Below are 22225 nucleotides of genomic sequence, written 5' to 3' on the forward strand. Positions count from 1 at the left end.
ATTAAATTTATAAGAATAACAAGTTGTCCTTGCAAACGTTGTTTTGTGATGAATAACTGCATAAAAAAATAGGGGAGTGGATAGAATGAAAATATGACTATTATGTATTTTTGTATGTTTATTATTGAATAAAAATTTTGTCTAAATAATAAAAAAAAAAAATCGGTGCATTAATATTCGATTTTACTTTCCTCGTAACAAAAGAATAGCAGATATATAGGCAAGTGGGCTGGCAAATAGGGGAATTATAGCTAAAATAATAAAAAAAGGTATATAATATTTATATATAAGATAATAATAAATTTATGAATAGTTTATAGTATAAATAAAATTAGCATTAAAACCGCATAAAAATTAGTATAAAGTCACGTCGTAAATATGAGTTCTAATTACCCGAGGATGCAGGATGTACTCAGATATAAAAAAACTTTAAACGAAACAGCTTACCAAGCTAAATAAATATTTAAATAGTGCCCTCTCTCTCCCCCCTGAAAACCAGTTGTTTGGCTGAGTGGAGCTATTTCAGTGCATTATTGGATGTAAAAAATGTTTATTTTATGTTTATTTTTTAATTATGGTAAATTAAGTTTAATTATATGTACATTTTATTTGCTCTTTTTTTTCGTTTGTTGTTTATATTATATTTTTTACATTGCACTGAATAAAATATTTTTTCTTTCTTTCTTTCTTTCTTTCTTTCTTTCTTTCTTTCTTTCTAGTTGTTTGGCTAGAATAGGTGAGAATGAGGTTTGGATACATCAGACGATGGATACCAGAAGACATTGTACAAAGCCCATGGTACATGGTCGTAACAATGAACTCTGTGCTGGCCATTTATTGACGGTTACTGCTGACCATAAAGTACAAGCATACGGTGATAGAGATATTCAGTGGATTACATATATAGTAGTAAATATAATTTACGATTGCAGTTAGTTACACACCTAGCAACAATACTTATTTTAAATGTGATGGACTTCAATCAATGTGAAACTTAATCCATTACATTTAAGACATTCTACATCTCTACATTTAAATAACATACATAATATAAAACAATATACAGAAGAGTAAACAATAGAACTACTAGCAAAAAACATATCCAAAATAAAATCTGTTAAAATACTAACAATTTCTGTTGGACCTATTTATTTCGTTCCGATTACATACACACAAACTGTTACTTAGCAACAATACTTATTTTAAATGTGATGGATTATACTTTTTCTACTTCAATCAATGTGCCTAATATACGGACCGTAGCCTATTGACTCTTGAAACACCTAGTTTGTTAGCTACTCCAATTACATAAAACAAGCAAGGATTATATATCCTGACAGTTTAATAATATAAGATATATTTTACACATTATATAAATTATAGAGTTCGCTAACATCAGAACAATATAATTCATTCGCGGGGTGTCGACCTTTCTGAGGTTTGTCCGTCGGTCGGCGTGACCCTTGTTACATAAAAGCGTTTGTAATTTCATACGAATCGTTTATTATTCGTCTTGTACTTTTTCATATATATTTTCACTAACTCTTATGAGTTATTTTGTATTAATATAAAATATAGATAGCTTATATACTCCTTGTGATAGAAAGTATCTTGACGCTAAATATTATATAAGATCTGTTCACACGTTTAGTAAGATACGGTTGAATTACGAAGATGTGCGGTTCAGCTAGTATATTATATAATAATAATAATAATAAACTCAGGACAATTCACACAGCGCCATCTAGACCCACGTTAAGCTAGCTAAAGCTTGTGTTATGGGTACTAGATAACTGATACATATATATATTTTTTGTAAATACATACATATTATACATAGAAAACACCCAGACCGATACAAACAATCATACTTATGAATACAAATGATTGTGCCGTGCGAGGAATCGAACCCGCGACCATCGGTCGTAAAGCGGTGTGCTTGACCGCTAGACCACCGAGGTCGTCAGATATTATATAATACCTATAAAACATATAAATGTTTTATATGTATTATATATATTGTACTACGTACGTATTATATACGTATGTCTTAATATATGCATACACGAACTCTTACATTAATCTTCGCTAATACTGAACTGTACAAAAAGATGTATCTCTACATAAAAATATCAATAACGGCATCTAATTTACATGTCAATATATACTCGTAGCTACAAGTTATACAGTGATCCGGCTTTACGGAAGTACAAGACTTAGGTAAATCCTTCCAGAGACTCAAGACAAGCGAACAACGTAGCAACCGTATGATAAAAAGTAATCAGACAAATCGACGATGTAATCGGATAAATCTAAGTACCTGTACATATAAAAAAACTACGCATCGAGTATACAATATGTAGCTTGGTTGGCGGGTTTATAATAGAAGAAATGGTGACGAAATATGTAATATCCTTATACTAATATTATAAATGCGAAAGTAACTCTGTCTGTCTGTCTGTCTGTCTCGCTTTCACGTCAAAACTACTGAACCGATTTAAATGAAATTTGGTACACAGATAGTCTACACCCTGAGAAAGGACATAGGCTGCTTTTGAATGCGTAAAAGAGTTGTAAGAGGTTGAAAGATGGTATGGAAGTATCGTCATTTTTTAAGCTAAAAGCTTGAAACTTATTTTTGAAGCTGTTGATCAAATATGAATATATATAACATTCAAAGTTTTTAAATAATTTACCCTTAAGGGGGTTGAAAATTAGTAATATAATATAATATATAATAATATGGATGAAAGTTTCTACACCCGAATAACATATAGAATATAAATATTTAAAAATAGGATATAAATAAAATTGGAGTGTCTGTTTGTAATATTGAAATAACCCTTTTTTACTACATGCATATGAATATATACGGTACATACACCAAAATAACATTTTTTACAATTTTTGTCTGTCTGTTTGTTCCGGCTTATCTCTGAAATGGCCGGACCGATTTTGACGGGACTTTTTTTGCCAGGAAGCTGATATAATATAGAATAGACTTAGGCTACTTTTATTTTAGAAAAATAAAGTTAAATTCCACGCGGACGAAGTCCAGCTCAATAAGTTAGTACGCGAATAATTGAAGTTTGCGTTGTAAATATAAGTAGGTTCTGATGATGGTTTGAAGGCAATTGTTCTGCCAACAGTATATATCTAACAAAATATATCAAATTGCTGTCTGGATGTCACACTAATATTATAGAGGCGAAAGTTTGTGAGTATGGATCAATAGACAAATGGTTGGAGGTTTCAAATTCAAATTCAAATTCAAAAATCATTTATTCATGTAGGACATTTTAGCCGCTTATGAACGTCAAGTTTTTACATTATATTTTTTTTACCCTACCGTCCAGTTCGGTATATAAATCCGATTGAGAAGAACTGGCAAGAAACTCAATTGAATTACTTTCTTTTTTAAAGCCAATTTATTTACAATGCATAGGTATTTATATAGGTGTCTATGTCTAACATTAAATGAAAATCCCGAACATGAAAACTATTGCCATGCATGCTCGTCATTTAAGTAATCGTTTAGTGAGTAATAGGCCTTACTCAGTAAATATGATTTAACAGATGTTTTGAATTTATTTAAGGGTAATTCCAATCTTATTGTATAATCTTATCTTATTATTATTATAGTCTTATCTTATTGTAAAATTTTATACCTATTCCCATAAAAGACCTATTGACTTTTTCTAAACGATACATGGGGACAGCAAGTTTGTCTTTAAATCTAGTATTAATATTATGAATATTGCTGTTTTTTGGAAATAAGTCAAGATTTTTATGAACACATAGGATATTTGAATATATAAATTGAGAAGCAACGGTGAGAATATTTGCCTCGTTGTTTGTTACTGTTTAACGTAAGAACTACTCCTACTACTCTAACTACAGATTTTAATGAAACTATACTGTAGTAATATAGTGTATACATAATAACACATAGACTATAATTTAAAAGTATATTATTTAAATTGGGCGAAATGTAATGATAAATGTCAAGTAAGTGTGATGCAGACGAAGTCGCGTGAGTCAGCTAGTAGATATATGAGAAAAACTATTGGGAGACTTTATATCTATATTTCAACTTGCTGTTTTCTAACTTAAAGTAGTACATAAATATTATATGTAATGTCAGCAAGCAACTTTATCAACGTAATAGAACCTAAACAATGACTTTTAGAATATTTGTTTTGATCTGTGTGTAGCGCGCGGTAATGTAAGAAACTGCAAAGCCGATTTGGGTGCCGTTTTCACTAATGTGTTGTGGTAAGTTTCACTTAAAATTTAGTGATTGTTTTATTCTCAATCGTTTACAAATAGAATAGAATAGAATAGAAAATCATTTATTCTAATAAACTTAATTTAAGCACTTTTGAATAGTCAAAACAATTTTTTTAATATACCGCTCGTTCGGAAAGCTATCTCATCACAAGATGAACAAGCAAGAAACTTGTGTGTTGCTCTTTTAAATAACTCTTGTAAGTTTACATTTACAAGTCGAAACGTGTGAATACAAACTACCAATCAAATTTAATTTTTTTGGGTCAAATATAAATATACAATAAGATTAAACCAGTCGTAGTGATAAGAGCAGACCAGTCTCTACAAGCAGCACTCGTTCACAAGTATAACGGATGAGCCAGCCATCACTGCACTCGACCATATTTTAGGGAGCCCAATGACCCGGCCCACCACGCCGCCACATGTCTGGATATTTTAGTGAGCATGACTACCCATACCACTCGACCACGTCACAGCTACTTAAAATTACTATATGGTAGTTACAGAATTCGCACTTTACATGGGGATGCATGTGGCAATCAATACAAAAGCCGCTACGCTATCATATATCAAGAAAGCAGTATGAAAAACAAATTATAACGTTGTCCGCAAATAAACTTATACTTGCTAGATATTGCTATCATCTATAAATTCATCTATCCTATAATAGGCTTTTTTACGTAACATTTATTTAATATAAAATTTGAATTGCCTCTCTGACAGATTTAGCGTAGATTCTGGCAGTTTATTACAGAATCTTACGCAATTACCATAAAATGAATTACTAACTTTGTGTGTATTTGAACAAAGATTGTTATAAACTATTGTTATTCCAAATATCCCGAGTATGATGTTGTGAGCACAAGTAAATTAATAGAAATAAACTATATTGAAATAAACTTCATATAAGCACTTTTCTATACACACATTTTTTTATTCTACCAATCATTCGGAATGCAGACTCATCACAAGAAGGACAAGAAAAAAACTTGCGTATTGCTCTTTTAAATGAATGTTGTTCTAATTAAATGTACATTAACAAGGATTAAAAGTAGATCATTGAAAATAGCTGCACTTATAAACAGGAAGAATAGATTTTTTTTAACGAGAAAATACTCTAGAACCAGTGAAATCTCAAACGCGGGCCAGACGAGATATACTCAGAAAATATTGTTGTTCTGTTTGCAGGTACATTTTTTTTTTAAATAGACTTTGTTTTTGTTCTCGTATTTTTATTGGATACTTGTTGTGACGTCTTTCGATCGGTTTAAAAGGAATTCAACAAACACTGTCGTATACTTTCGTAGAGTGGAATTCTTGTCGACTTGATAGTACCAATATTCTTTGTATGTGCATATTATATGCTCACAGAATATAAAATTAGTTGAAAAACCATATGAATGTAATAACAATAGTTTATACTAGCAGTATCCGCGATTTCACCCGCGTTAAATTTAAATATATGAATTTCAATATAAAATATAGCCCATGTGATATTCTGATGCATAAGCTATATTACTGTAAAGTTTTATCAAAACCGTTAAATAGTTTTTGCGTGAAAGAGTAACAAACATCCAAACTTACAAACTTTAGCGTTTATATTATTATCAAGATATCCGTATGCTTTGTACTCTCTATTCCATTCTATACGATCCAAATTCTCCTGATTATATTAAGAATAAATTTCATTTCCATGGGAACAACACCAATCAACACAGAAAATTTTTTTGGCTCATTTGTCCAGTTTTGTCCACTATTCTTTGCAATTCAGGCTATCTTTGGAAAACTGATATCTACGAATAAATTTTCTTTTAAACGTAAACTACGGGAATATTATTCGAATTTGTAACTTTCTCTCTTCTCTGAAATCACTTTTTTTCCATTTAACTCTCTTTAGTTCTGTGACTGTCAGACTATTTGGTATATATTTAAGTTTATTGCATATATATGTATATATTTATGTGTATATAGGTATCATATTTGTATATATTTATGTTATATATTATTGTATCTCTTAAGTACATATATATGTATTTTTTTTTTGTTCTGTTTATATTTTGTTGCATTTTGTTTATGTTTATAATTTTGCACCGCCAACAATTATTCTCTGCACCACCTATGGTTGACTGGTAGAAAATGCCGCATGGTGTTAAGTCCGCCAAATGTACTGTACTATATATTATATTGTGTGCATTAAAGTTAAATAAAGATGTAATTGGAATGGCAAACAAGCTGATGGATCATGTAATGGATAGCAATACCCATAATTGATACATATGATCAGCATCACAGACATCGCGTTATCATGTGACGCCCGTGATACTAGTGATAAGTAATCATTCAGGAGGACTAAGATGTCAGGAGGCTGTAGTTTCACTGTCTTTAACCGAAACCTGCAAGCTGGGTTTCAGTAAAGCTGAATGGGCATTTGGTATGAGCAGCAGCGGTCCGCACGCAGACAACAGTTCACAAACTTCGTTGTCATTAATAATTTGATATTTGCAGCAACATATATACCATCTATAGGCTACGGTAACTGTTTACCATGAGTTGGACTGTATTATTTTGTTTTATTACCTACAAATTGAAATTTTGCACACCTCTGAGGTTAATGTACGGATCTCAACAACATATTGTTAACACCTTATTGTTTACCTACATTTGGCAAATAAAGTATTATTATTATTGTTTACTAGCAAACAAAAACAGCATTTGATGAAAAAATATTCTGTCATTTTATATAATCTTATATATAAAATTCTCGTGTCACAGTTTTCGTTCCCATACTCCTCCGAAACGGCTTGACCGATTCTCACGAAATTTTGTGAGCGTATTGAGTAGGTCTGAGAATCGGCCAACATCTTCATTTTTCATCCCCCTAAATGTTAGGGGTAGTCCACCCCTAATTTTTTTTTTATTTTAAGGCAAAACAACGTTTGCCGTGACAGCTAGTATGTTATATATGTAATATATAAAATTCTCGTGTTACAGGTTTCGTGTTTATACTCCACCGAAACGGCTTGACCGATTTTGATGAAATTTTATATGTAGGTATATTCAGTAGTCTGTAAATAGGTTTATAACTAATTTTTAAACCCTTAAGTGTTGAGGGTAGCTAAATCAAATTTTCTTTTCATTTTTTCGACAAAATTTTTATTTTTATTTGTTTATTATGTGTTATTGAAAAAAACATATAACCCTAAATATCACCCTTCTATTACCAACCCCTATTTGTCAATAGCAATTTTAATTTATATGGTAAAACAACGTTTACCAGGACAGCTAGTAATATACATAAAACTGGGTATGAACGCCATAGATCTTTGAAACCAGTATAATACACATATATAATCATACATTTGGAGGAAATCCTATGGAATAACGCCTACAAAGTCATCCTACACTTCATTAGAGCGAATCAATATGAAACTGTCTATGTGACGGAAACCCGATATTCCGATCGAGTTCTTGAGGTCACTGATTCACGGAAATACAATTAAATTCACAGTTCAACCTTGTTAGAAATTGACTTTGCACGAACCAGGTGTTATGGAATAGTTATATCAAATCAAAATATAGGTATTTTGATTTGATATAACTATTATGGTAGTACTTAGGTACTTTGAAACTACGCGACGCCGGCGATCTAGCGGTTTTGAACACCGCCTTACTTACAATAGGCGTGAAGTCGATTCCTCGCACGATGTATGTATATTGTATGATGATTTGTATTCATAAGTACGATTGTTTGTATGGGTGTGGTTGATGTATTTACAAAAAAAATGTATTTAAGTATTTCTGTCAGCTGTTTAGTATCCATAACACATTCTCTGCTGACCTTTGGACTAGATGACGCTGTGCGAATTGTGTTGGGTTATTATTATAAATAATAATAATGATATCTGTACATCTATACATATAAATAAAATTAGAGTGTCTGTTTGTAATATTGAAATAACCATTTTTTACTACATGCATATGAATATAAATACGGTACATACACCAAAATAACATTTTTTACAATTTTGGCTGTCTGTCTGTCTGTTTGTTCCGGCTAATCTCTGAAATGGCTGGACTGATTTTGACGGGACCTTTATTGGCAGGTAGCTGATGTAATAAGAAGTAACTTAGGCTACTTTTATTTTAGAAAAATAAAGTAAATTCCACGCGGACGAAGTCACGTGTACAGCTAGTAAATAATAAAACCGAAACCCCAAACATATTGAGACTGAGGAAGTATATATTTTATAACTTTTTCTTTACTTCATTCTTTACTTTATCTTTTTCTTATCTTGATATAGCACTGTAATAATATAGTAGTCAATTTTACATGGTAGGTTTGGGTTCCGGCCACTGATTAGACTATTTTCTTTTGACAAAAGTGCAATAGCATATGCTGATGATCACTCTATTCCCCCTAATTTGAATTTAAAAAGAAATGTGTATTTTTGTAAACACTGCAAGCTCATTTAAAATGAATAAGAGCTAAGTTTCTTGTCAGTAGGTACTTCTGAGCTCGAAAGCACTCCAAACTGACGGTAGATTTGACATATCACACGAGTCTGTAATAGACCTACATGAATAACGATATTTTGATTTAATTTGTTTGGACTCAAACTGTCTGTCGCGTACAAGCAGTAATAAAACGCAAAAGTGAGCGTTTTGATTGGAGCGCACACCCATCCAATTTAAATCCGCGATGTAACGTACAGACTTCAAAAATCAATTGGATCGATCTAACGTACTTTGTACACTGCACCAAAATTGTAATTTATAGTAGTATTATCCATTAAATTGAAGAATATGAGCAAATTCTATCATTTCTACAACCCGTAATCAGCTGAAGCCATCATCTGGTACTATCTATTCATTCGACCCGCATCATACAGAGTATAATAAATATATATAATAAATAACTTTAAGCTACGATTTATACGTATATATATAATATACATAGGTATATAGCGCCTACACGCGTAGACATGTCGTCTAATTAACACGATATTTGAGACGTGATGTAATTTGTAATGAATCTTTGCGTTTGTTAATTTATGTTATTCTGTTTTCGATCACTAAGTCGTTTGAGATGGATGGATTGTAAATATGTATTATTTAAGAATGTTCCTATCAATTTCTTTCCAGATAATTGATGTTGTCATCTATCACACTATCACATTTCATTCAGGCAATATATTGTTCTTTTTCAGTCCACACTGTAGGCACTTAGGTAGTTATTTCAGTATTAACTCCATATCTCATCTTTTTGTCTTTCGCAGTCTTTCTAAAAATGTTCTCTTAATTTCAGGCGATAATAATGTATGTGTAAATGTATTGTTACGGCTGTCTTGTATGGATCAGAGTGCTGGCCCGTAAAGGCGACGGATGAAAGATGACTGCATGCAACTGAAGTGCGATTGTTGAGGTGAATGTGTGGTGTGATAAGAATGGATAAGATAAAGAATGAATACATTAGAGGAAGGTGTTAGATATGAATGTGGATGGTTATAAGGGCAGGGGAAGGCCGAAAAAGAGATGTATGGACTGTGTGAAAGATGATATGGTAAGAAAGGAAGTCAATAACACGATGACTGCGAACTGGGATGAATGGAAGAGAAAAACATAATACGACGACTCCAAATAAATGGGATAAGGAAGAAGCAGATGATGATATGGTTATTGTTATGGCCCGGAGTAAGACACTCGTTTTTAGCGCAGAATATCTCTCTCCCTCTCTTTTTATACTAAAACACAGGATAACTTAGCTTTATTTGTTGTTATTGTAAGTCATCATTACATAGTATAAAACAAAGTCCCTGTCGCTGTCTGCCCGTCTCTATGTATGCTTAAATCTTTAAAACTACGCAATGGATTTTGAAGCAGTTTTTTTAAATAGATAGAGTGATTCAAGAGTAAGGTTTATGTATATATGTGTATACCTGTGCTAAGCCAAGGCGAGTAGTTAGTATATTATAAATCACTTAGAAAATAATCAAAATGTTTTAGAGTTATGTAGAAACAAAAAATAAGTTGGTTAATTGATGTTGATGATTTATTTTCACTTTATTATCATATCTATGGTTTTAGTATCTTTATTTTTATAATCTTCTATTTCTCAAATCAATTAATGAAATGAAAACTTTTATAGTTCTGTTCACAGAAAAATATATTTATATATACTGTTATTTTAAATGTAAATATTATGATTTTATATGTACAGATATATAACAATGAGCAAGACAAGGAGACAACAATGGGCGGCCTTATTGCTAAAAATCTTTTCCAGAGAACCTATTTAAGCAATTAATATAAATGTTTAACATAATTTTCATATTATTACCCACCATTACTAGTCCTTTACACACAGTTCCATACAAATAAATATTTACTACTGACGCAGATGCGGAACAAATGGCATTACAATTTTGAAATATGAAATGTTTTTTCATACTCTGAATGTTTATTCACAATTCTGTGACGTTAGTGTTTAAGGTCTAATCAATAATACCATCTTGTAATTTGATTTCGATTAGAACGCGTTCAAAAGTCACAACGTTTCTTAAAATTTTTACTTTGCCAAAGTACCAACATATAAAGCATTTTCGTCTCAAGCAAATAAAATACCAGTAACATTCTTGCAAATGAGATCCCTCACATTTGCATGTAATAAACAACTTTATGTGGCAGTAAATAAAATACTTTATGGTATCCACGAGGATCCAAACTGAATCTTATTGTTATCGCTTTGTCGCAATAGAATAAGGTATTATTTTCCTTTTGAAACTGAATATAATATTACATTTGTTCACTCAAAGACAGGCATCGATGAACACTCGTGACCTTAATACGTGTTATCAAGATCACAAATATGTAATATTTCCCTAACTTTCGTTACTTCATTGTAATCAGAGTATTGTGTTCTGACATGTTGGGATACATATGTTTAGATTAATTCTATTGCTTAGGTACTATAATGCATATTTTCTACTAATTATTTAAATGCTAGGCTTTTGTAGTAGTTATATAAATATTATTATAAATATTTATTAGTTATATATAGTTAGAAAAAAGGAGATTAACAATGGGCTTAAATTTATTAAACAATACTAACAATATAATAGTTAGAAAAAAGGAGATTAACAATGGGCCCTAGCGGCTCTTTTGCTAGTAATCGAATAAAATTTGCTGGTTGGTCTCAGGTCAATATAAACACAATTCTCTTGGGAAACCATCGTAGATAATTCCTGATGAAATCGCTACGATGGGCTAACAGACTTAACTTCATCTTTACTCTATTATCATGCATTTCTTTTCTGCATTCTTCGTCTTAATTAGTTAATAAATAAAATTTCATTATAATATTTTTTTCTGTCAATACTATACATTGCCTTGTGTTTTGTTTCATAATTAGTTTAACTCATTTTTTTTTTTGTAAATAGGTTAAGGCAGGCCAATTCACTATTCTATATTCATACACAAAAAGTATTATATAAACTTTTTTCACGGTTATTAAAAATTGTACACATTATATAGTATAATCGGGATATTTACCGTGATTAGCTACCAGTTAGCTAGCTAGTATTTATGAGCTACCGCTATTTCGATACTGTGACAAATTATTGTTCAACTGAGGGTCAGTTGAAGAGTAATTTGTCACAGTATAAGTGAAATAATATAAGTAACTTGTCAGTCTAATATTACAACAGTAAAAATCCCGTTTACAGAATGTGTACGAGAATAAAACATTTGAGTACTTTAATATTGAGGCGTCGAAGTTACTTCATGCTGACTCACCCAAGCTAGCGTCGTATGTGTTCATATATTCTGACGTCATGAATTGGGACACGAGTGCAGTTTTCCCGACACCTGCATCTCCTAGTAACACCACCCTGTATTTTGGTATCTGTTGAAAGAAATAAACACACTAACATGTGCTTTCAATTCACTATAACTATATAAACTACCTGCTTAATGGTTCCGATGGTCTAGTAGTTTATAACACGGCTTAACTTCCGATGGTCGCAGGTTAGATTCCTCGCACGGCACAAACATTTGCATTCATGTATATGATTGTTAGTATCGGTCTGGGTATATTCTATGTATATTATGTACCAATTTCGAAAAAAATTCTATGTATTTATCAGTTATCTAGTATTTATAACAGAAGCTCTGCATAACATGATGCGAGATGACGCTGTGTAAATTGTTTAGATATTTTATAAACTATAAATTGAACGAAAACTTTTTTTGGCTACTGGCTAAATTGATCTTCTATCTGATATAAGATTCTGTTCATCTTGTAATATAATTATTTAAAATTTTTCCTACCCTACCCGGTAGGAAAAAATTTAAACAATAGTTTTAATAGACTTTTTTTGCCTGTCAACATTCCCTTAAACTTTTACCCTATATTATTTATAAAGATCTCAGGCGTTATAAAAGCTCACTCAACTAGTCTAGATTGTGGTTTTATTGTCTGCATCCGAATTCAATTGAAATGCAATCATTTTTACCCATTAAACTATAATAGAAGATATAGCTGTGTGATTACCTGAATATATCAGTGAAATTACTATGCAAACTGCTTTATGCAAAGTGTTCTAATTTAAAAATCTATGGGGATGTGACAAGGCATAACGAATGTTGTGACGAGTAGATACAGCACATTTTCCAATGTGTATAGATTTCCACAGGACGGATTGTCATGTGTAAGAAAAAATGACCGTACAAAACGTACCGCATCCAGGTCGTCTTCATCAGGCGTGGTGAGACTGGCGGAGTCTACAGGCCGGTACCCCGAACAGCAGGAACCATCAAATGGCGATCTGTCTGATGCTCTGAGGACAATTATCAGGAGTTAGACGTATTATATAGTGTATTATCATTACATAGTATAAAACAAAGTCGCTGTCGCTGTCTGTGCGTCCGTTTGCTTAAATCTTTAAAACTACTCGATGGATTTATATTCTTTTGTTTAAAACTACGCAACGGATTTTGAAGTTTTTTAAATAGATAGAGTGATTCTAGAGTATGGTTTTTATATATAATACATGTACACACGGGCGAAGATAGGGCGAGTAGCTGGTTTAAATATATATTCAAAATTCAAAATATATACCTGCTTCATAATTAATAAATACATAGATTTTTTTTCGTAAATAAACACGTATTAACATAGAAAACACCCAGACCGACACAAACAATCATACTCATAAATACAAAATGTTTGTGCCGTGTGAGGAATCGAACCCGCGGCCATCGGATATAAGGCAGTGTGCTAAACCGCTAGACCACCGAGGCTGTCACATTTACATATTTGTACATACATACATGAGGAGTATCACAGACATCACACGATAACATTATATCCGTAATAAAAAAAAATTGTGACTTTTGTTATTTCAAATTCAAAGCTTTTCACTATATGCATAAAGTACATATATGCGGTACTGACATCAAATAATCAAACTTTAGAAAAAAGTCTGTCTGTCAGTCTCTGAATTTGACGAGATTTTCATCCGCTGATAGGTCATAATACAAGGAGTACCTTAGGCTGCTTTATTTTAAAATTTTAATGTTTTTAATTAAAAAAAATTAAATTCCATGCGATCAAAGTCGCAGGTAACAATATCTATAAAATGGAGGACCAGCATTTTTATCATTTTCGTTTCATAAAAATATACAGAAAATAAAATAAACATACCCATATTTTGTGTTGATCAAACACTAAGTCTTTCTCCAACCATTTTATGCATATATGTATACCAAAACAAAATAGAGGTCATTGCACTCTACTCTTCCCTTTTTTCTAATATTAGGTACCTATTCGTGACAGACGAAATATTAAATGTTCTAGAAAGAAATTAAGCTGTCGAGATTCCGCGCAAATAGCACATAAATGTGTTTGGAACAATGTTATTTTGAATATATTTCCCTTTGCCCTAGTTTCCACCCCTGTTTGATCCGATTTTGATAGTAGATAGTCAACTACATTTTATTCGTATCGAACGGAAGTTAGAAATTGCTTGGCATAACCTTATAGAAATTCAATTTTAAACAGCATATAAAGTTTATACTGGTAAATGTAGCTATATAATTTACTATTTCTGTCTGCTCAAACCTTCATTCTCTGTTTCATCCCTATGCAAAACATTTTGTGAGAAAAAGATAACCTATAAATAAATCTCGTGATAGAATCTCTGCGTTGTATTAAATAATAATAATAATATCTCAGATCAATTCACACAACGCCATCTAGTGCCAAGCTAAGCAGAGCTTGTGTTATGGGTACTAGACAACTGATATAAATTCATGGATGCAATTTATTTTGTAAATAAATACATATACATATACGTAGAAAACATCCAGACCGATACAAACAATCATACTAATGACTACAAATATTTGTGCCGTGCGAGGAATCGAACCCGCGACCATCGGATAGTAAAGAGATATGCTAAATCTAATGTTTCACTACCATCCAGAATATTTCAAAGAGATAAAAGACAACCTATCTTCGTTCCCTTATATATAGAATCTATCTTTATGACACAATTCATTAATATCTGTTAGCCGTTTAGCTGTGAAAAGTTAATAAAGAGGCACACTTTTGCATTTATAGTTTTATATTAGAATTTACAAGCGATCAGACGTATGCAATTATTGCAAAAACTAAAACATAGGCAAGCGACTTGTCAAAAAAGACAAAACACAAGCGCCAGAAATAGAGAAACAGATTGCCCACGCAGGCAATTCTCAATTATATTAGGTTAAAGACTTTTGGGCACAAACCCTTTCTCAAAAGCATTTGTCCTTTGTCGTAATCACATTATTATCGTAGTTAACACTCAGAGGAAACACTGCGAACAGCTGCAAGAGACCGCACCAATCTACTTCCTTCAGTTCCACAACAAATAATCCCCACAAAGGGAATCAGCCCTTTGATTGACTTATCAGACCCCGCGCTCCGGATACAGCCCTATCCGTTCATTAATTATGAATCGCTAATTTAACAGAATCTACTAAATCAATCATCAGGATGGTTCATTCAACTATAACATGTATATCTTCACGTCCCTAACCTCACTGCTTTAATTTAGATTTTCTCAGTTTCGCCTATTACAGCCAAGCAGCTTCCTTTAAGCTGTTTCGGTTGTAAGGTGAGAAAAATGAGTGAAATTACAGGATAAAATGTATTTACATCTGGTCCTCTGGAATAGCTACGCACTAGCGGTAAGACGGACCTCACATGAAGAAGGAAAGAAAAGAAGCTATTAATTTGGCACATAATAGTACGATGTATGTAGTCGTGTTAAGCTATATAGACGACAGTTACCATATACCTACCATCAGGTGGGCTGTCAGTTGTATGCCGTTCAAGTTACATGAAAAAGTACTCCATATAGGTAATTTATAAATATAAACCTAGTTATAATTAAGCAATCACATCATTTATGAACATATGACATGAAGCACATAGGTAAATAGTTTTTAATTTTATTAAACCAATATCTTAAACAGTATTAGGGAATATTGTAACACGAGTTCTTTCTGGACAATGTAAAACATCAAACAGGCATATATGTTTTTGAATGATACGTTTATACTGAACTAATACTTGTACCACAGATAATATAATATTAAGTGATAGTACATTATGCAGTTTCAACATCGAAATTAGTCTTGATACAAAACAGAAATAAGGAAAATCGATGACAGTGAAAACAAACGCTTCATAAATCTATGCGTGGTATACCCACTGAGTAAATAATCACTGCGTGGTTTACCAATCGTTTTACCACAAATACAATGCCATTGTAGCGATAACAAAATTCACATCTCTCAAAAGCAAGGTAACCATAAGTTCTATTGAAGTTGGGACATGTCTCTATTGAATATTTTTGATAATACATTAGTAAAATAACCTGGGAGAGCCAGTCGAATCTTGTCTAGTGGTTAGTGGTAGTGGTAACACGACACTTTAGTCTCTGCGTAAGCGAAGAGCTGGTAAATGTAATATTGGAAAGAGGATATTTTTTGACGAAATGATATATTATACATATATTACATTTGTACACAAAAAATAACAGATAAAAGAAGAATGACAGAATACAATATTTTCAATCTATCTATATATATAACTCAAAGGTTACTGACATAGTGATCTATCAACGCACAGCCCAAACCACTGGACGGATCGGGCTGAAATTTGGCATGCAGGTAGATGTTAGACGTAAGCATCCGCTAAGAAAGGGTTTTGATTAATTCTACCCCTAAGGGGAAAACTTAAAGCGAGCGAAGCCGCGGACAAAAGCTAGTATAGAATAATAGACAAAAACATAAACTGTATATATAAAAAAGGTGCGTCATGTACAATCTAGATATAGGAATACATGAGGTACAAGTTATCTAGATTGTTGTACCGTACAACGGGCGTGACGTTGTGGTGGTCTTTGTAGTATCTGTGATGTATCTAATACGTCCAACGTTTTGCCACATTTGACAAAGTGATTCGTTTTCAAGTATATGAATGTATTTCAATTATACAAAAAGAATACAATCAAATATAAATAGAGTCAATTTTCATTAATTATGCATCTTGTTTTCAATGCCAAATCACCTTTGAAGTTCACTGAAGTTTGTCTATTCATCCCACTTCTCTCCGTGTGAATGGGCACCCTAGTGGAAAGGCGCAGCTGTGCCTAAAGCTATTACACGGGGCTTTGGTCGCGCCATTAGTTTTAGTGAATGTACATCGTATGTTACCCACTTACCGCGACCTCATTTCTTCAGCCTTCAAGCTGGATGCTTACAAATCCGTTTTAATGGCATATTGTAAAATAGAGACAAAACATACACATTGAAAGATAATCGATATGTAAGAAGAAGCAAAAAATAGTTTTATACGCTATAATAAAGGAAGCGTTTTTCTACCTCGACAGGTCGTGAGTCCAAATCTGTGTCAATGTATACTTTGATTGACTTTTCAGCATTGGAAACACATAGTTTTAACACGACTAACTTAAATCGATTTTATGTTCACATTTGTTTAGTTTGTCAGTTAAAAGTCGATCCACATTTTTTTTATACAATTCATTTATATGATTTTATTTAACCTAGGGCCTTTGCTGAATATTAGCGCAGTAATTTCAGTTGCAGTAGTGAAGGATGATAAGATGAGCATATGATCAGGTCTGTTCACCAGAAACTTAACACGATTGGTTTTAAGGAGAAATACGTGGAGGTCATCTTGATAATGATCTCATAGCTAGCAATGTGGCATTGGTGGCTATTGGCCTATAAGTTCACATTACTAATAATTGCCTTTCCCTCCGCTGAATACTATTATTACTGTACTATTCGCTGCCATTTGTCATTTGAGGCAATTATATAGCCATAAACGCCCACAGGATATTAAGTAGTATTTATTACACAGACGAGCATGCGGCTCACCTGATGGTAAATGCCCATGAGCACCAGGGGAATTACAAGTACGTTATCGCCCTTTTAAAAAGGAATAAGCTCTTTTCTTGAAGGTTTTCAATATCACATCGGTTCGGAAATACTATTGCCGGAAGATGATTCTACAATGTTGTGCGTGGCGAAAAGTTTCTTCAAAACCGCACTGTGGAGGACCACCATTCATCCAGATGATCAGGATGGTATTTCAGTTTCTGGCGGGTGGTACGGTAGTGAAACTCAGCAGCTGGTACTAATCCGAACAATTCCTCAGAACACTCCCCGTGATGTATGCGGTAGAAAATACACAGATATGCAATATCTCGCCGCAGTATAATAGTATAATCATATTCCGTTAATTACACCGTCCCATCATTAGGTGACAAATGCTTGTGTCCGCGGCTCAGGTTAATTACATCTTATTAATTAATCTTTGAGGCAGACACAGAGAGGACACGAGTAATTACCAGAATTAGTTGACCCCGTCCCTTGCCACCTAATGAATGCCTGATAATCTTTTATGTCAACTACGAAGCTATATATTTCCTTGCGTTTCATTTAATGTGATTAATACAAAAATGTTCTTCATATTTTCTAAATATTTTGAGCCCGTAGCACTCGTTACGGGCTTACGGATTCGACCATAATGAATTTAAATTATAAATTTAAACATTATTAAGTTTCTATTGTCAAAAACCTTTATGCGTGTGTGTGTGTCAAGTAAATGGTAGCGCTGTGTAATGTTTTTTTTAGTGATTTGATGTATTTTTATAAATATTTTTTAAGAAATATGCTAATTAAGAACTTCATCTCTAAATATGAACTGTAGAAAGACATAATCAGTAGAGTATATATCAGTAAATTATGTTTTTAATATGTCCATTGAAAATTAAAAATGAAATCTCTCTTATCTAATTATATTAGTTTTGATAAATGAAAAACTCAAGATACTCCCACAATTTCATTATACAAATGTTCTTTGAATGAAAAAACTGTTTACGGCGAAATTGTAAAGCTGGTCCAATTTAATTTACGATTTCTTGAAATATTATTGGAAAATTTTAGGTTATCCACAGTGGCTGAGACGCGAACATTTTTGATATTAAAAAATAGAAAGCGAATTAGTGATTTAATATATTCTTTGTTCATTTACCAATTGGACTTCTAATAATCCATTCTAAATATATATTTACAATTCGAAACGTGTCTCTCTGTCGGATAGACAGAAATATCTGTCTATCTGTCACCTTGTCATCAAATCTCGTTATGTATATACATCTGATATATTACGCTGCTTATACGGTAATTTTAATTCACACCTGACTTACGAAAGTGAAACTTATTTTTAAAGTTTAGTATAGCATTACGGGTTATGACACAAATAATTTTATGATATTACTTTACTTAGTAATACCTTATTTACCATATTACTGTTATAATGCCGTTACTGTTTAACTATATGTTAATAAATTGAAACATAAATTTGTACGACATTCGTTTAAGCAACAGGCAAGTTTCTTGCTCAATCTTCTTAGTTGTGACTGCATTCCGAATGAGCAGTAAATTAAAAATATATGAATATTTAAAGGTGCTTAAAAGTATTTTTGCTTGAGTAAAGAATTTTTCTTTTCCACCCGCTATCCCCGTTCATTTTCTCCCAAAGTGCGAAAATCTTTTTATTTCTCTTTAAGTCAATGTTTTAGACGAAATGGTATTCACAAATGACTGGACATCGACCTACTTAATTCGGTCCAATGTCCGTAATTCCCCTATTTTTATGCTAATGCACAGTCATTCAAAGACAACATTCCCAAGACAAATTAATCAACACAAAGAAACGGACAAGTGGGTCAGGTCAGGTGATTTGGTAGTCACGCAAAGTTCTAATCAGCCAAAAATCTTGGTAAATCCATTTAGTAATCGGGATACTGGAGAAAATCGTGTTTTGTTATTATGACTTCCGCGACATTCTGGTCGGAAGGATTATTGGGCGTATACAGTAGGATTATTAGTAATTGGGGATTTGGAGCCCTATTGTACAATGGGGCCACAAATCCCTAATGTACCATGTATGTGTGATCGATCACTAAGCGGTCGCTCCTGGAAATCGTCTAGTTAATTCCGGATCAATTAGCTAAGATGGGCTGACTTGCCTTCGTAAACATCCTGTCATTCTTCACTAGTGCCCTGTAAATAGCGTAGCGTAGCCAGGTGCATCGTTCCATTATAAAATGTCATGCCAAGCCTTACGTGCGACTAAACCTAAGAACCTTCATGGGTAATTCCTTGTGAGGTATTCACAAGGAGCCATAATTGACATGAGTTTATCTTCTTACAAAGCAAGCTCCTATACAAAATAACTATTTTTTTGCTTTTAAGAAAACAAAAAAGTAATGAAGTTGCAATAAAAGTATTCAAAGGTATTGTAGGTTGGACTCCAGTCTCCGCAATTAGCCTCTCATTCTGGCCGTTGTGCGTGCAGAGCCAGACTACTAAAGTAGCCAGCCAAGCTCCTCCCAAAAGCGCAGAAGACTCCTGGTGTCTTCACAGGCTTCACGGAGCGACCTCACCGTTCCGAGGATTTGTTTTCGTCGTTAGGCCACTGCCGTGCACTCCAGGATTAAGTGAGCCGCCGTTTCTTCAGCTTTAAAGCAGCCCCGACATAGGGTACTGTCTGTAGCATCAATTTTGTTTAAGGAACAATTGCCCGTTATTGTCCCTATCATTATTTTAAGGTCTGCCTATGCCTATCTAGATTAAGTAAGCGTGTATTCAAAGGTATACAGGATACGCAATTTCGGAGAGATGATACGATCTTAATTCTTCGAATTTGCAATTACTAATTGATACCACTGGTATCACTTAATAATATAACGTCCGCGATACTGTTTATACAGATATGTAGGTGATGATTGTCATAACCTTGTTAGCTAGTATGTTTGCAATTACTTCTCCCGCCTACACTACACCACCAAGGAGCAGGACATTGTCGACTACATAGGGACCAGAACTAATCTGAGATTGAGGGTGACGCAGCTGGAGTTGAGTCACAAAACATGTAACTAGGCGTTTATGGCCCGTGTTCCCACCAACATGCTTACCATCTACATGAAGGAGGAATACTTTTCGAAGTGTGTGATTTATCGGCGTTACCATGGCAGATTGCCGTCATCCGTGCCGTGACCACACAGACAATTTATATTTTACTAGCCTTTGCCCGCGGCTTCGCTCGCGTAGTAGTAAGTATTATTATAAATTAGGTATAGTTTTAGTGGCTTTACTTTTGTTTAGCGTGTGTAAAAAATTAGGGCCTACAAAATCTAAGAAGATATTTTACTTAGGGGTGGAATTTATCAAAATCCTTTCTTAGGCGGTGCCTACATCATAGTAGCTTTATGCGTGCAAAGTCTCAGCCCGATCGGTTTAAAATTGACAAAGTTTCATACAAACTTTCATCCCCAATTTTATTTTATTTGAGTTATATATATTTAGATTATTATTTCATATGCATTAGTCCATAAGGTATTTATATTATGGGCTACTGGCTTGAATTAAATAAATTACATAAAAAATATGTACCTGCTATTAGTAGAATTGACTGAAGTATTGGAGCGACTTCTGCGGTTGCAGATGGAGTCGCCGCAATTGACGACGCCCCCTTTGGTGGTGATGGAGAAGGTCCGTAGCCTGTACAGGTCGTCGGAGAGTCGCGGGTTGTACGGCTTCTCGGGCAGTGAACACACTCTTGGTCTGGAGTGTTCCACAACTAGAGGAAAAAGAACACACTTTCATTAATCATTATATTAAATCGTGAAGCAAAAACTTTGTACCCCGTTTCATGAAAATTGCGGAGTAGTATGAAATTTCGTACGCTTATATTTTATATAGAGAAGGAATGCAGAATGCTAAATTATGTATAAAAATACATTAAAAACTATTATACACACTACCATATATTAGACACACGTACAGATATATACTTACTCTTTTTTACTTGTTTAATTGTTATTGCTGGTTCAAAGATCTTTTTGTATTTTTCTTTTTAAATATTAAAAAATGCAAACGTTATAATTACTATAACGAGGTAAAACGAAATAGTTTTTTTAATTATATATCACTAGTTTTTTTGGGTCTGTGTGTGGTTGTATCTTCATTTAAAAAGCGTAATAAGAAGATTTGAAGAAGATAAAATTGAAGAATTCGTTAACAATAATAATGTTTTTATAGAAAAACTTAAAATCCATAGCGCTGAAATCTGATTACACTAATAATGAGTGCGTAGCGATTTCTATGTTGATTATCACAAGCCTCTTACTTGTTATACTGTAATTAATTATATAAAAAAACATCTATTCAAAAGAGCAAAACACAAGTTTCTTACTCATTCTTCTTGTGATGAATCTGCATTCCGAATGAGTGGTAGAATCAAAATATGACTATTCAAATGTGCTTGTAATGAGTTTCTTTGAATAAAGATTAT

General features: G+C 33.0%; 1 protein-coding gene across 1 annotated transcript in view; it reads right to left on the minus strand.

Moving 5' to 3' along the window:
• LOC131849768 (uncharacterized) overlaps positions 1-22225 on the minus strand; it is a 98756-nt gene that overhangs the window by 23831 nt on the left and 52700 nt on the right. The window contains exons 3-5 of the mRNA XM_059199886.1: positions 21325-21511; positions 13025-13124; positions 12082-12190 (exon numbers count right to left, since the gene is read on the minus strand). Coding sequence (XP_059055869.1) covers positions 12082-12190; positions 13025-13124; positions 21325-21511 — 396 coding nt within the window. The remainder of the gene's footprint in view (positions 1-12081; positions 12191-13024; positions 13125-21324; positions 21512-22225) is intronic.

Source organism: Achroia grisella, unplaced genomic scaffold, assembly GCF_030625045.1.
Source record: "Achroia grisella isolate CSIRO2021 unplaced genomic scaffold, CSIRO_AGI_Agris_v1 utg660, whole genome shotgun sequence".
In the NCBI taxonomy this organism is placed as follows: domain Eukaryota; kingdom Metazoa; phylum Arthropoda; class Insecta; order Lepidoptera; family Pyralidae; genus Achroia; species Achroia grisella.